Source organism: Oculina patagonica, chromosome 14, assembly GCF_052425735.1.
Source record: "Oculina patagonica isolate OP01 chromosome 14, crgOcupat, whole genome shotgun sequence".
Classification (NCBI taxonomy): domain Eukaryota; kingdom Metazoa; phylum Cnidaria; class Anthozoa; order Scleractinia; family Oculinidae; genus Oculina; species Oculina patagonica.
The window spans coordinates 17,515,742-17,532,536 of record NC_135771.1 but is presented as its reverse complement, the minus strand read 5'-3'; the positions used below and the strand labels follow the sequence as shown (position 1 = coordinate 17,532,536).

General features: G+C 35.8%; 2 protein-coding genes, 1 long non-coding RNA gene and 1 other non-coding gene across 4 annotated transcripts in view; 3 read left to right on the top strand and 1 right to left on the bottom strand.

Moving 5' to 3' along the window:
* Positions 1 to 6,149, top strand: part of LOC144638686 (uncharacterized) — a 54,077-nt gene extending 47,928 nt beyond the window's left edge. The window contains exons 5-7 of the long non-coding RNA XR_013567981.1: positions 710 to 745; positions 2,516 to 2,577; positions 5,981 to 6,149. This is a non-coding gene — a long non-coding RNA (uncharacterized LOC144638686). The remainder of the gene's footprint in view (positions 1 to 709; positions 746 to 2,515; positions 2,578 to 5,980) is intronic.
* LOC144638658 (uncharacterized) lies at positions 3,318 to 7,119 on the bottom strand. Its single transcript, XM_078497876.1, has 3 exons — positions 6,008 to 7,119; positions 4,438 to 4,489; positions 3,318 to 3,948 (listed from the first exon to the last, which is right to left on the bottom strand). Exons 1-3 carry the CDS (start codon positions 6,317 to 6,319, stop codon positions 3,518 to 3,520), a joined length of 795 nt encoding a protein of 264 aa, XP_078354002.1. The 5' UTR covers positions 6,320 to 7,119; the 3' UTR covers positions 3,318 to 3,517.
* A 700-nt stretch (positions 7,120 to 7,819) lies between these two features.
* On the top strand, positions 7,820 to 7,892 carry Trnar-ucg (transfer RNA arginine (anticodon UCG)). Its single transcript has one exon. It is a non-coding gene; the product is annotated as a tRNA-Arg (tRNA).
* A 1,207-nt stretch (positions 7,893 to 9,099) lies between these two features.
* The window catches only part of LOC144638688 (transient receptor potential cation channel subfamily A member 1-like), a 51,545-nt gene continuing 43,849 nt past the window's right edge, over positions 9,100 to 16,795 (top strand). The window contains exons 1-2 of the mRNA XM_078497914.1: positions 9,100 to 9,193; positions 15,301 to 15,371. The gene's annotated coding sequence lies outside the window, so the exon portion shown is untranslated. The remainder of the gene's footprint in view (positions 9,194 to 15,300; positions 15,372 to 16,795) is intronic.

The window sequence follows — 16,795 nt, the reverse complement described above, 5'->3', positions numbered from 1 at the left end:
TGCTCTTGCCGCTATTTGATGTGTCAAAAACAAAAGAAATCCAGCTCAATCTGCTCAACAACAGGGATCTTCCCTACAAAAGGACAATCACTCATCAGTGCTTTTAAAATTCTTTTCAATGCACAATAGCAATACCAAAAAATCTTAGATAATGTATAGACCATATCTGGCTTTTTACTAGTCTGGATTTTAGACATGTCCCTTGGTCGCGTCAGACTCTGATATGCAAGTAGTATATTCGTTTCAGTACGTAACTAATTGTGACACAAAGTTTGAGAAGTAGTTTTGCCATTTCTGTCATGGACAAATACAATGTAAGGCAAGTACCATTAAGATTGACAGCCAAGTACAGAATACAACAACTGTTCCATTACTTTACCTCTTCTTCAGAAACTAAATATTAAAAGTAAGGAGTAAAGAGGATGTCAATTTTTGTCCAGAAATGTTTTCTTCAGTCAAAACATGAACATTAACCATAATTTGTATTTTCTCCTGGTCAATTATTTCTATGAAAAAGCGAGCACTTACGTTTATACACACTCACCACTAGAGAGTGCCAGGAGTTATTCGCCTCTTCTTGATGTGCAAATCAAAGCAACGTTTCCACAAAAAGTCAAAAACAGCGTCAATTTACAGCAGGATCTTTTTGTGCAAAAGTTGGCACCGGTTTATTGATGTTTTTAATCTCTCATTATTTCTCCTTTTTTAGAGTCTAGTCAAGAAGAATGCTTCGTTCAGCTCCGAGGTAATACTTTACAACTACTAGTTTTACATTTACTTTACCATTATTATTTTTATATAATGCATGGTAAGGTTTATCACGCCTACAATCTCAACGAATTAAATATTTAATTTGTCGAGAATTTGGCACTTATATAGTTTTTTATAGTTCAAATATTCCTGTCTTTTTTGCAATGAAAAAATTAGTTTAAAGAAAAAAAAACAGGCAGTTCTTTGGATCAAAACCTGGGTTAAACTAACTGTACTTACCGTTATAGAAATCCGAATCGAAATAAAATGCAAATTAATCTTTATCAGCTAAAAGCAGGTCTCCTTCAAAATAATAATGATGAAATGATGACTACACTTTCGAACCATGGGTTGAGCTTTCCGTTTCGACTGCTTTTTCGTTATTTACTGTACAAGTCAGTACAATTTTACAGTAAAATTTCCATTACAGCGGCTATGCATTTGCAATTCCCTTCAGCCAAAATCTTAACATATTACTCATCTTGTATAATTCAGCCGGGTTTGAGCACTATGTGTTATTTTTGCGCATAATAGTATCTGTCATTGATACACAATGTGCACATTTCGTTTTCTAGTGTTTCATTTTTCATTCGTAATTTCTTGTCAAAGGGCATAATTTCAGCTACATGTTTGTTCTCTCAATATATACTGTATCTTCATAAAATTATACATAAAGGGCCTGAAGGGGTAAAATGGGAACTGAAAATTGGAATCACAGACAAAAACAATAGAACCGGCACTGGGACTTTGAAATTTTTGGAAAAATGGGATTTGGGCAAAATTTAGTCAGGAAAGTGGAATTTATACCCTCCTTCAGGGCCCTCATATATGGCTCAACTCTTTACTTCGTCTCGAGTTGTACATAGGCATATTTAAGAAAAAAAAATTCTAGAACAACAGTTCCGTTCCACTCGGTTTTTCAGGCGTTTTTCAAACAAAATTAGGACATAAGTAAACCTGTAGTTGAATAATACTCATTTGGAACACGAATCCAGTTCTTGTACCTTCAAAATTAGTCTTTCAGCAGAAAAACAATAGAGGAGCTCTTTACAATATCCAGAAAGTGAAATCTTCAGAAAATGAAATGAAGATGTCACCTAATTTAAATAAAATGGTCACAGTGACACACAAAACATTACGCACACCAAAATTATCGCAATTAAACATATTGATACACACACCTGTAGACTTATTTTAAATCAACCAAAGAAAACGGGAGGAGATAAAATATTTGAGATAAATACGTGTTTAGGTATCTCTCGGGTGTTCTTCAAATTTTTATACTTTTTAGTGATCGCGGTACCTTTAATTTTTATTTATCTAGTATAATTGCACAACCAAATGAACTTCAAAGGGAATCAGAAAACGTCTTGTTATTTCTTATGGAGTAAAATTAAATTTCTGTCATGGCTTTAATGCAAGCGACTTGTGATTTTTTGCCCTGCACTTCTTTTAATAATTCTGACAAGCAACCTTAGTTTGGGAATTTCCCCAAGAGATTCCTTACGCCTCTTTCAACAAGTTTTTAATTACATTTGATATAGATATGGAAAGGTTTGAAGTAACTTTACTTACCGTTCCGGTCAATATGAATCCTAGCAAGCAGCAGGGAAAGTCCCTTCAAAATTACAATGACCTTATTACCCTGCTTAGTTAAGATACCTTTAATTTATTCGCCGGTTTTGGGAGGTGTCCATTGTGTATAATACTATGCATCTGTAAGGGTTTCTTTTGTTATATTCTTTTCTTTTCTTTTTTCTTGCAGCGGGCAAGGTTTTACACTACACGCTTACCGAACACAACCAGCTCAAAACTGGAAGCTGAAAGGTTTGAAATTTTATATTATCAATGCCCCAAAAACTCCTACAAAATGCTTTTAAAACCCGCGGTTCAGGATCTCAAACTAAAAAATAAAAATCGATTTTTATTTCCTTTCTCACCGAGACCCAAACCCCATATTCCCGAATAAAATATTTTTCTCTCTCACCGTCCTTCCCCTTCTTTGCGAGGACATGCTAGTGTCCTATTCCTAGTTAAAACTCATCTGAAGTAATAAACAGTCAATTATTTTTTCTATTGAGTAAAAAATATACTAAGGTTTATACCAAGATCACCTTTAGAAAGTAAGATTCAAAATCATGCAGCTCCTATTATAATGTTTGCTTGTTATGATTGAAATGTCAATTTGTCGTAAATTAAGACAAGAATCAAAAGCTACCATGAAGTATAAGTTTTAACGAGTTATAAATTCCTGAATATCAAACTTCTAAATTTATGTTTCGTGACGAGGTGGACCTCTAATCGATTGTCAGGTCCAGGAATACTGAAAACAATTTAGCTCTTTAACAACCAGACTACACTAGGCTATCATTAATGAGATCATGCAAATGCTTATGAAAATAAACACCACAAGCTAAGAAAAAAAATCATTTTTTCGGGAGGCATGTCTCGAGCCATGTACTGAAATGAGCCATCTCCTACCCGTGCTAAAGAGGTTTTTATTCATTTTCTAGTTTTAGACAACGAGCTTCCATCAAACAAGAAAACAAATGTTGATTGTTCGGTAGCTTGAAGCTTGTATACATGTTAGCTACATAAGTGTGTACCAATGCGGTCAAGTGTAAGGCTCAAGTGCATATTCGATTATGACGTAGTACGATACAAGTGCACGTGGTTACTACATAATTATAGTGGTAGTAATATACTCTTTCATATACACTCTAAACAAATATTATGTGCGGTTTTGTTACATATACCAATGTTTAGGCTATGGACGAGCCTTATCACGGTGAAGTCTACAAAACATTATTTGGACACCACCTTCTGAGGGTACGATCCATTTTGCTTGCGGCAATGGTCCAACTATTTGTTTCGACACAGTTGCACCGTCATCGCTTTCTTCCAAAATTTTGGGCTGTTTCCAACTCGCGTCATCGAATTCAGGAAGCTCCCATCTAAGGAATGTATTTGAGGTACATTTCCAGTTCGAGTCTGTCACGACACCGTCACTGAATGAACCAATGATCGATGGACGTTTGCTGCTTTCTGTTTCTATGGCGACAACTTGAGTGCTTAGGAGAATAGTAAAGTTGACAGCCAGTGGGCGTGTTTGAGTGCAATTGAACGTGTCAATCAACTTCCTCCCATCTGCGTAAACTGACATTTCATCCATGCAACTAAAACTTGCATTTACCACTTCTGAAAATCGGAGTAAATAACGGGATGAGTTTAATTGTTCCCGAAATGACATCTGTATGTGTTCAAGCCGAGATGGCTTTCCTTGCCAAGTGCAAAGCCTGACTTCTTGATCCACTGAGCCACTAACCACCCTTCCTTTGTGTTTCGTATTGTTTCTTTATAGAGTTTTACCCTGTGCTATCGTTACAAACATCAAATTTTGGATTATGAAAATCCCTTTCAAATATAAAGCCAAACGTCTTTCCTTTTATCGGAAATTTACATTGCAGATATAAGCTAATTTGTTAAATATGTATTTCTAAGTTTGCGCCATAAGCAACAACCTAAATGTACTTTATGCTACGATATTTATATGAATACTGTCATTAAAGACCATAAAAGTGTACTCAGCAACGAGGTGGTCTCATGACGTTTGTGGACGGTTAGGGGTAGCTTGAAGAAGCGAATTCCATTCTGGAGAGAAAAAGGCGTCAAATAAAAACTCCTAACCTGTTTTACTCTTTGCATGTTGACCACTACTTTCGCATCTTGACTTTGTATCCTACGATTAAAAGAAAGCATTTTTAGGGGTAAGGGTATGTCAGTTGTGGTACATGTTTATCGACAGTAAGCAGTTGTATTTAATTTAATTGATTTTTTAAGCGATGACGTCAGGAAATCGCTTATTGTCATCGCACGACCGACCCGATCTTTTTGTCCGCTCGCTTTTTGTCTGTTTCGTTCGAACAGAAATCAAGTTTAACTTGATAACACGAAATCGCTGCGTAGAACACAAAAGCAAAATACTCCCGTGCAGTTAGAATGGAACACTACAATGTATAAACGAAAGAGACTAATTATATATTTCTGAGAGATTTTGCTCGTCGAAGCCAAGAAAGTATTACTAAACATCATTTTGATTTGGAAAAATCTAATTTACATTTACTTTCTACACACTAATTTACATATGCGATTTCTAAAACCGGTTTCGTCTAAGACCTCGTCAGTTGATCGCTATACAAAATTTGTATAGCGATCAACTGACGAAACCGGTTTTAGAAATCGCATATGTGAATTAGTGTGTAGAAAGTAAATGTAAATTAGATTTTTCCAAATCAAAATGATACTAATTATAATTATATGACGGGATCTATTAGAATTAGTAGACAGAAATTTCTAACTCTTATAATAATAAGGGCCGCGGTGGGCAAGAGACCATTTGACCTTGCTCGCAGCTTAAAAGCTAGCTCCCGCATATCGTATGTCGTTTATGGGAAGTCAAACACTACAATATAACGCAATCTACTGTTGTTCAATTGAGCAAATCTACGAAGAAAATGTATTATTAACTTTGCATCGTTGTGAATTTATAACTGCTGTTAATTCTGTATTTATTTGAATTCCATCATATCCTAACTAGGCTATTTAGACAATCACCAACATTGCTTCTTAGGTTTAAAAAATGTACACTGCAATTGGATAACAGTCTTGATCACGCCCTCAATTATGTTAGACCCTTTGTGAAACGTCATCGCTTCTGCATGCACTGCATGCCGTTTATTGTTAAAATGGCGCTATAGCAAAATAGTAGAACGTAGAATAGAAAATATTATCCAGAATTTAACACTTAAATAATAAAATAACGGATCACTTTTCTTTTTTGAAAAATGTTTTTTTATTTCAAGGTTGGTCTGAAGTGCGAACTTCGACCTTAATTTTTTTTTAAAAGAAGAATTATTACAAGAATAGTGTCATCAATTCATCAAAATCAGCTTTACACCCCTTGCCTTAGATGATTGGTCACCACTTAATAAGCAGCTTTAAAAAATTAATATGTAAGGATGATTTTTTAAGGCGCCCTCTCGCAGACGTAGCTCTCTAGAAACAAAAAGTATAATAATGAAGATCAGTTCTTCAACAATGACACGAGCATGGGTTCTATTCCTGTCGGGGATTCAGAATTTTTCTTTGTCCCATGCCCGTGTCATTGTTGAAAAATTCATGTTATCGCCAAGCTTAAAATAAAGTAAAAAAGTATAGTAGTTTTATCAAGGTTCATTTAAGAAACAAAATCGCAAACCTGAATTTGTGCTAACTGTTGAAACGTACATCCGGGAGCCCATATGAGCATGTCATCTGCAGAGCAAGCGTTTTCAAAACCACAATGGTTCAGCTCACACATCCCACTCAACTCAGTCGTTCGCCAGAAATTGTAGGAAATACATGAGGTTTCCTGGTGGCAGGCGTTGATGCAGTATAACCAATCCACATTTTTGATTGTCTCGTATGCAAACCCAGTCAGTGCCTTGTTAAAAGCGGTGAACGTTGTGAAAGCTGTATCACTTGGAAAGGTTCCTAGGAAGCACAAAGTCAAAATAAAAAACTGCTTCATTGAAATACAGAACAATGTATTTTTTGCTGCAATTCAATGTGCTTATGTTACGTTCCGGCTCAGTCTTTTGTACGTTCAGTCCGGTGTTACTTAAAAAGTCAATTAGCACAGTATAGTTACTGGAATTAGCAATTTGCGCCCCGAAAAACTCGTTAAATTATTTCCCTTTCATCAAAAATATGACAGGTTAATCCAACATATATATCCTTATCTAAACCAATTTCTTTGTTTCTTAATACACTTTTTCTTTTCGTTCTGCTTTTAAAATAAAACTATTGACTTTTCTAAAACACTTAACGTGTGATTTTGCAATATGTTTTTGACGTACTATATCTAGTATCATTTATTTAAAACAGTGTTCTAAACAAAGCGTTCTTGATAAGGTCTGTTTTGGTCTGTATCAAGCTGTTTCAAAGTCACACTGTTTCAAAGTCAAACTGTCTCAAGGTCAAGAACGTTTAAGACTGTTAATTTCCATCTACACAGATTGTCCTCTCGTTATTTCCCTGATAAAACAAGACCCTTTTGGCAAAACCTGTTTTTGACTTTTACAAACACTTTCTTGATAAAGTACATCTTGGGAGCGTGCTAATTGGTATCTCTTTACACAGGTTTTATTAATCTTGCCAAAGTAGTTGTCAGCTATAGTTTATCATAAGAAATATTTCTGCAAAATTATTTAATTTTTATTACTTTTATTCTACTGGTTTTTTAAATAAATGAATGAACTTTATTTCAGTGTCTGAGTATTTAAGCTTTTCGGCTAATTGGGGAAACTAAAATAATTTAAAATAATTCTGCAAAATTATTTAATTTTTATTACTTTTATTCTACTGGTTTTTTAAATAAATGAATGAACTTTATTTCAGTGTCTGAGTATTTAAGCTTTTCGGCTAATTGGGGAAACTAAAATAATTTTTAAAATTAAAGAAAAATAGCAATCGTTATCTAAAATATCACTCTAAAAAATTTACTATCGTTGTCTGTATTTACAATAAAAGTTAGGTACTGCGAAATGTGTCTTAAAATAAATATTAAAATTTAAAAAAAAAACATAAAAAATGGACAAATGGACAAAACTGTAGAAAAAGGTATTTTTAAACTCACAAATTTTTCGGGCATGCATGAATAATCGGGATAATGGAATGCAGCTATGGAAACAAGCGCGCAGAATAATGGCTCTCCTGCATTGTTTCGCGCCTTAAAAAATAATCATCTAAAAAAATAACACTTTTCTACATTTTAATTTTCTCTTTATGAGCCCCCACATTGTCAGTTCAATCCAGTTTTCGCCAAATCACGAAGCGCGGAAATTGTGATAGAAACTACAATTGTCGATACATGATGACTTTTAAAGAGGGTATACCATACGGGGCTGACAATACTGAACATATGACATAATGGTTTTAAGGACATTTTTAGCCATTTCCCGCATGTCAAAATCAAACTTTCTTTGACAATGAATATTTAGGCCACCTTTAAAGTCTTTCTTATGTAACTGGCCGCGTGGCCTAATGGATAAGGCTTCCGACTTCGGATCGGAAGATTGAGGGTTCGAGTCCCTTCGTGGTCGTTGATTCTTTTTTCTTGTAAAAATCCTGATCGACAATAAATTTTGAAATAAAAACTCCTTCGTGTTCTTTACTGAAAACGTCACTCAATTGAATTAATGCCTTTGACTCGTATTGATCGATTTCAAATAATTCTGGGTTGTTGGAGGAGGGGGGGAGGAGGGTGTAGGATTTTTGGTGAATGATTTAATTTGGAAAACAAGTGACTCGTTAATTCATTTGATGATAGTGTTTAAGAGGGGGTAGGGAGGAAATTATCGGACTAAATTTGGTAAATTGCATTTTCTCCAGTTTATGACACAAAGGTGTTATATCAAATTTGCGAGATTCAGAGAATTTTCATAATTTTTGAGAATAATTATCAATTTAATTACTCATAAAACGCTCGACGAGAACGGCGTTTTATTAATCCTGACTATTAATGATATCTTTTGTGCTCGTTTCTACCATATGTGACTTTTTAGTGCAGATGCACTATGTGATGGTTTGTTGGGGCTGTCGTCCGCTAACCCGCTAGTGCGCTAATGTGTAAACTTTATAGTCAATAATAATTAAATCAATTAATTAATTATTCCTGTGGGGGGGTTGGGGTGGGGCACCTGATCACCCCCCAAGTAAAACGTGGAGCACATCTCGTTACTTTTATATGAGGATCTCAAGGTATATATTTGTTTCAGTAAACCTTTGCTCTCCTTGTGGTACTACTCAACGTATTTACACCAAACGCATGCGCAGATTAGTCTACGTTGTTTTCTGGAACTATCATGACATCGCTTGTATTGCGTGTTTGCGGTGGCTTCCTGCGACTTCTTGGCGCCAAGTAACCGCATGGGACTTTCACACGCTTCTATTAGGTATGCAAAAACTTGCACCGGGGTTCGGCGTGAACACCTGATAACCAGGAAACAAATTCCTGCTGTACTGCGTTTTAAAACCTGTCGAAAAATTGTTTTTTGATTAGATTTGTTCTTTAGTTTTTGAGAATCGTCTTCGCTCTCGTAACTAATAAATTAAAAAATGTCATCGATGCCGCCGTTAAAAAAAAAAAACAATGCGCAGGAAGAAAATTTGTTACAAACGAACAAAAGGAGTGCAAAGAGCGAGAAACAGGGAAAAAAACAAGTAGCCTGTGAAGTTCGAAAAACTACTTTATTTCCATATTGCATCTCACTACCAAATCGAGATTTTTTTATTTGCAGCTACTGTGAGCGGTAGCTTTTCCTTCGAAGCTTTTATATCACAACCTCAAGTCTCAAGAAGTTCCAATGGCTTTTGTTGGATCCGGAGAATTAAAAAAAAAACGGTGAGTGCGACTTTGAGCCTAAACCAGAAAGTAACTGAATTTCAGCTTCTGTGTATATTTAAAGGGAATAAAAATAACCATTTTATTTAATTAATTTTATACCATCTTCAGTTGAAAAGAAGTTACTCTTTCTGTATCTATTGGAGCTCTGTTTGAGCAAAATGGAGCCACACAAACAGACATTTTGACAAACAAAAGCCACTACGAAAAAGAAACAAGGAGTTTAGAGCTGTAAAATAATTTTCCCGCCAAACTTCAGGCTGAGCTCTTTGACATCACGCATACATTACCAGCACCAAGATGGCGGCGTTCAGTTCTGGAGTTTTGGGCTACTTCAGAGTAGGGTTTCGTAGGGTTTTAGCGCTCGTTGGAAGCTGAAATTTTGTTGAATAACATCTTTTTTTATAACCTTTTCATTGGCGTAAAGAAAACATACGACCATTTTGGAGTGAACATCTCCTTTAAAAGACCTATTCTATGCTAGGCTATTACCATAAATTATTTTCACTAAGACTGCTTACAATGTACATACTACAATTATATAATACTAAAAATTATGAGCAGTAAATATAAAGCAGTTTTTCGTAACACAAACGGTGTGTTATTTTCTAAAAAACTCAAACGATTCATCCTATGAGAGCCTGTGTTAGGTAAGACACAGAAAATTTATCTTACTCATTCTAAATAACACTTAATTATTTTCTTCGTTAATTGAAAAGAATTGTTAAGGGGGGGGGGGAAAAAAAAAAGCCCGCGGGGAGCGCCCCCAGGGGGGGCAACAAACAAAACGAGGATTACAGGGAAGGAACGCGCAGAACGCAGTACAGCAATGCGAATTCATCAAGTTTTTCATTCAAAAAACAAAATGTAAATTTTGAAATGGCTTAAAACCAACTGAATGAAAAGCTACTAAGAAAACTTCACTTTTGAGGACGGAAAGAAATTGGGATTCACAGAAAGTAACGAGCAAATCAAATATTATTTGAAGAACATGATCCCTGTGGAGACCTGAAATTCATTAAGATAAATTTATTTGGAGATTCATATGATTTAGTTTGGAAAAAATGTGAGCATAAAACTACTAATATACAAGTTAATAATCTAAATTGAACTCCAAGATGGACACAGCATGCTGCGAGTTATTTATACCCATCAGACCTCTATTTCGAAGTAAATTCAGTAAAGATGTCTTCAAATTACCTAAAAGAATAGATAAATACAATGCAGTCAGCTCAAGGGTTCCTGTCTGTTCTTTCCATCATTCGGATCGTTAATACTGTTTTTTTTTTTTAAACTTTAGGTATCTATCCCAACAGTTTTCCACAGGTTGACTAGCTTTAATAATTTTTCTATTCTTGCAAACTAGAGGGTTCGATATTCATATCAAACATATGGAAATTGAAAGAACAAAGATAAATGAACCTGTAAAAATTCAATTAATATTTTACAAGCTCGGGTATTGTATTAGTTTTTTTCGCTGGGTGGTAAAATCGCATTTTGAAGTTATTAAAGCCTAAATTTGTCGTATGAATTAAATCCTTTGTTAAAACTTATTTAAAGAACAAACATTTCTTCGTCTTAAAAACCGTTCTCGCGTATATCGATTAGTTTCAATAAAACGGAGACTGGTGCACTTTCTAAGCAACCTTTCCAACCATTTATCCGTTTTTGTTTAGAAATGCATGAGAGAACTTTGAATTCGTGACTACTAAAGGTCAACAATATACATAATTTGCGCCCTGGGTGTATATCTATTTCAATTTGTTTCAAAATCAACAGTCATACATATGGTCAATAAACAGAACCATTTGTTAATTGCATATGCATTTCCAATGCTTATTTCTTCGGTCGATCGTGACTACAGCAGTAAAATAATACAAACTTTACTAGGAATAAAATGCTCCTAAAGTTTCGAATACTTTTGATGTAAACATAGTACTATGATGTAAAATAACTCTTATATAAAGCTTTTAGCTCGGTTTTTTGTAATGATAGTTAACAGATTGCAGCTTGCGTCACATATGCAGTGTAATTGAAAGTTAACAATCTTCGAGGGAGATCGGTTTTAGGAGTAAAAGTAACTAATTTAGTTTCTGTTGATCGAAATGCATACGACTTTCTCTGACCTTGCAGTTTCGATAGAGTCTTGCGAGCAGCAGGCTAAGCAAACATCTTACCCGAGCGACTTTACAGTGTACATGTAAGTAACCAGCTCTACTGAGAATTTTTTCGTTGGTGTCATTTTTATATAGTGTTAGTCGCGAGATCCCCCGTTTATTGGGAATTATTTTGTTTTATGTGAACGAAAAAGGTACAGTATTTTTGTATTTTGCATCAATCAGAGATTGTTATTTTAATATTTTTTTATTCTTTTGGACCAGAAAAATCATACCAAAATCGTAAAGAATCATCGATGTATCAAACGAATACAACGACCTTAGATTAACGAGCTAATTTTCCTGATTTTCAAAATTATTTTCAAATTCAAGAAAACCTCATAATATTAGTTTTCTGGTGTAGAAAAATATCAAAGAAATATAGAAATATAGAAACCAAAGGTTAATGTTCTGAGTGATTAAGGCTAAGAACGATTGTAGGAACAACAAACTTTCAAAAACTACCCCATTTTTTCCAGCCTTCCATGAAAAGGTTCCTTAATTAATAAGACTTTATGAGTCTAGTCTGGAAAGCGCTTAAATCAGACATAAGTAATATATGTAGGTGATATATAGGCTCGGACGCACAATGATTTTCAATGGCTGGCAAAAAAATGCGCGTCTTGAATTTATTTTGACGCACTTCATTTTTGACCTGTAAAGTGAATCTGCGAAATGTTATTCATCTTCGTAGATGCATACAGTTTTCATTTCAGTCGATGGCTTAGGTTGGGTTTTGCATAGGTTCGATATATTTCTTTCAATGAGGAAACAGTCGATTTTAGCGCAGAGCTTTTTAAAATATTTTAAGTGACTTTGTGTAAACGAGTGCGACTTCTTACGCTTCAAACAAAGTTTTAACTCAGAGACTCAAAGGGTAGTGCAGAATGCAATATGGCCAATCAATTGACATTGTTATAATAATTACCGGTAATGATTGAGAATACATACAATGAGTACACTTTTTCAGTTTAAATCGCTGTTTCATATTTTCTTGTAAGATGTTGAACGACTGATCGTGATACATTTCGATTTTGACATGAAGCAAATCACAAAATCATGTGAAAGCCCATATACAGGATAAGGATTTCCTTGAAGCAAATCACAAAATCATTTGACAGCCCATATACCGGAGAAGGATTTCCTTTAGTAAAAGGTCACACACACGGCCGATCAATCAATGTAAAATGAAGGTGTGTTAAGGAAGCCGGCTTCCCGGGCCGGCTTTTTCCAGGTCATGCTCCCGCCACAGTCTGGTGAACACGTCACACGCTCACTCAAGCATGAAGCCGAGAAGGACGTAGTGTGAAGATTTCTTCACGAAAGCTTGTTCAAACACTAAAAAGTTTTTCGCTTTCACACGAAGCCCCTCTCAGGCAGAGATTTTACAAAATGATACGGAAGTTAGTCAACTGATGAAGAACAAATCAAAGGAAAGGAAGTGTCGGATGTAACATGATACCTTTGTTTTTCTCTTAGACTGCTGTGATGCCTTACAGTCTCATTAAATTAACGCCACGGATTCTATAAGAATTCTACCGCATTGAAAAGCACACCATGTTAGGCTTTGATACAAAATTTCTAAACACGTCCTGCTATTTTAATTTTCATTAGTTTGAATTTCCGTTTGATATTGAAACAGCAAACGAGATAATTTTCCTTTTCCTTGAAAACGAATTTAACATGATACCGTTGTTTTTGTCGAAAACGGATGTAACGTGATGACATGGTAACGTAATTTATTTTCTGCAAACAAGGCGACATCGATTATAATACAGATATTATCGATTAATTAAAGAATTCGTTTTTTCTGAATTATGAGATGTTACAACAGATCATCTTTTCTAAGAAAACAGCGTTGCCATAACAATAATTATTTCACATGAACTGCTGTGACGCCTTAGTGTCTAATTCAATTAATTTGCGGTTTAACTTAGCGCCACGGAGTCTACAGGAATCCTTCCGCAGGAAGAATTACGTAATGTTCATGACGTCTATTAATCTGCGCATGCGTTTAGCACAAAGAATTTTCTTCCAGAAAGAATAGTACCACAAGGAGAGCATAGTGCTTTTTGAAACAAATATATACCTTTGAGCTCTTCAATTGTGTCGTAAATAGACTTCACATTCTACCAACCACGGTCTGTTGCTCCCCACCCTCTACGCCCTTACAGAAATAATTAATTAATTGATATTAATTAATTAATTGGTGATTAAAAGTTTACACCATAGTGCTTTAGCGCCTGAGGGGTTTAGCAGACGACAACCCACCAAACCATCACAATAGTGCATTCTGCACTAAAAATGGTATAGAGTATCATTTATTGAAGGGCGCCAAAGTTCAAGTTCAAGATTATTATGTGCCACATATCTAACAAAGTGCTTTAATTAGTTACATCATCTGGTGGCAGGAGATCTCTGCAACCTAATTCAAGCCCTTTCAAGGAGGCCCCCTTATGAACGCAACAATACATTATATATCATGGCCTTACTAAAGCAGCAAACATAAGCGCAAATGGACTTTAAACAGTCATGATCAAGAGAAAAATGGCCCTAATTTGTCCACATTAAGTGTTGGTAACTGACTTTCGGAAGTGAAGCAACAAATGTTTTGAGCGACGGGGTTTTCAAGAAAAATGTTACATCTGCAGCTTATTAAATTGTTTTGCAGTAGAGTCTTAGGTCTATAGGCTGGTAAGGTTTTCAATTCCGTTTTTCAGCTCCTAGTATATGAGTTCCTATCACCTTGCAAACAAGGCTGGTCTAGAATTTTTAACACTTTTTCAAAACGACGATTAAGGAATCTTGCTTGTAAAAAAGCAACTAAGTTTAGCTGTCTTGAATAAATTTGGACCTGACCGATTGATTGATTGTACAACACCCATTAAAAAACATATACATATTGCAATATATTTTTAGCAGATTCACAATGGAAAGTTTTAGTACGCCGGCTAGTCGTCGGTGCTAATCATAGACATAGGCAGCCACGAATTTTTTCAGCCATTCTTTGACAAACCGAAAGGTCAAAATTAAATTCAGGCTGGGACTTTTAAAACGCGCACGTTAACGTTGTGTAATGAATGGACTTCTTTCTATTATTTTTTTTTTCGAATCATACACCTAAAAGTTGCCATAAACAAACAAATTGATCCGTGTTAACCCGCCGCTCACTACCCGATTTTTCGTCGGCCTTAAAAAAAATCTTCACTGGTCGGCTAGTGTGCGGTGAATTCAGTCAAGTCAACAACAAGATCGGACCTTGTCGAGTAATCTGGCAGTGCTCTTCCCGCCTTGTGGCGGTACTTTAGCCGATTTTTTGTCGGTCAAACAATCTTTGCTTCTCGGCCAGTGTGCGGTAAATTAAGACAAGTCTATCGACGACAAGATCGGGTCTTGTCGGGTAATGTCGGCTAGTGTACCGTTTCAAGGCTCGGGTACGTCCTAACAAATCAGAAGGCGTTGTTGTCGCCAACTTGATTTTGATGAGTCGGCTCCAAGCCTCCATGCTGTTTCAGTTGCGACCAAACGTCGGCTAATGTGCTCAAGTTGACGGCCCGACAAATTTGATCCGATTTGAACCCGATAAAAAAATCCCCTTTTCTACGACAAAAATTCGGCTAGTGTGCAGTCGGCTTTATCGACGAACGCCTGTTACCAATCTTTGTATAGACGAACTATGAGGCGGATGGAGCCAGCAAAGTAGACTTGTTTACTACGCAGTGCTTGTCCAAGTTCGTTCAGAATATTGCGTATTTGTTGACTGAAAAGACCATTGATGTAAAAAAGACAATGACTAATGAACTTCCCTTCTTTGTTCTCAAATAATGGTAAATCTCATTAACTATTCCACTGTTTGATTACATTGTTTGACGTGACTGAGAATCCCCTAGTGACTTGATTTGCAAAGTACCTCTAGTTATTATGCAAAACACGTAGTCTTTCTTTGCACAGGTCGAGTTTGTTTTGCGATCTAACTCTTCCTGGCTGAATTTGGTGAATGATCAGTCTTCGCAACTAAATCAGTAAGTAAACATCATCCCTGTCAATTCATCAATTTTTGTTTTAGATAGTTAAAGCGTTTGGAGCTGTGTTTCTGTCGCATTACGGTGACCATGACTATAGTTCAACACTAGTGTCATTCTACTCTTAATTTGCAAAATCGTTTCAACTGCACATAAAAAATGTTGGCGCACCTGAAATTTACTTTGGCCGAGCCTTTACGCTTTTGGCAACTCGTAGAAGCCAAGAATTTGTATTTTAGCAAAATAGTCAATCATTGCTGATACTCGTTTCCTGACGGCGAGTTGTAAGAAAGTGCTTTTGTTTATTAAATGCGGGATAACAGCGGTTGCAGTCACCTGTGTCACGAGTAAGGTCGCAAAGTCAGTTGACTGATATGGCTTGGTCTTTACGCGAAGGTTACTCGCGTAAACATTGTGGTTGTATCCAATCTCGAATACAAAATTGATAAATTTCTGTGCAAGCATGGTGCTAGAATCTCCGTTTTAGGCTTTGAAATATAATTTTGGTTTTCTTTTGTCGCAAGCAGTGAAGAATAAAGCCCGCCGTACGCGTGCTGAAACCAACATTATGTTGGACGGATCTAAATTAGCAGACACTGTTTATTATGCAGAATGTTGGATAAAAACGTTTGATAACGGAGAGCTAAATGCTGGTTTTCCAAGGGCATAAGCATAAGCGCAAGAAGAGCAAACCAACACACTCATTATTCTTTTGGTCTCTGCACTAGGAATAAACACAGGCTTACCATCCTATCGTCACAGCCTGCCAATATAATTATTCAAATTTCTTCACTAATTATATAGCCGTCAGTAAATCCTATATTGTCAGCGCAGCTATTTTTCCTTAATTTCTGGGAACTGTCCAATTTGGGATTAAATTTGGATAGTTTCAATTAGGACTTTCAGGTAAAATTCACAAACTGTCCAATTTAAGAAAAATTGGACAGTTTCGTCTCAGCCAATCAAATCGAAGAAAAACAACATGTGACGGATATTAGCCAATTAGCACAAAGCATAGCGTCAGCCCTGTAAACTTGTCCTGTTTTACTTTTAGTCGACAATGGCGGAATTTTATAAGTCAAGTTTGCTACGTTTTTCTATTCCTTTTGAGCTTTTCAGCAATAGTAACAACAAAGAGAAATTTTCTACGTTGTCAGAAGAGGAGCTAGCTACACTAAGAAGCAAAAACCAAGAGCAAAACACCTCCAATAGTACAAAACTTGGGTGAACGTAAGTGCAGCGAAGCGAAGCAAGAAATCTGTCAGATATTCATCGCCATGAGCTAGATGCAATTCTTTGTCGTTTTTTTGTTGAAATTCGAAAAGAAAAGACGGCGATGAAGTACGAACGATATAGTGGAAAGGAGTATGTCAGATTCAAGAAGTTGTAAAGCTCTTCGGACACTTTGTTTACGACTTTATTGA

Coding starts and splice junctions, on each gene's coding strand:
- LOC144638658 (XM_078497876.1), bottom strand. CDS start 6,319: ATGAAGCAGTTTTTTATTTTGACTTTGTGCTTCCTAGGAACCTTTCCA. Junction 4,490..6,007: donor AACAGTTAGCACAAATTCAG/GTTTGCGATTTT, acceptor TTTTAATCGTAG/GATACAAAGTCAAGATGCGA. Junction 3,949..4,437: donor ACATGCAAAGAGTAAAACAG/GTTAGGAGTTTT, acceptor TCCGATTTTCAG/AAGTGGTAAATGCAAGTTTT.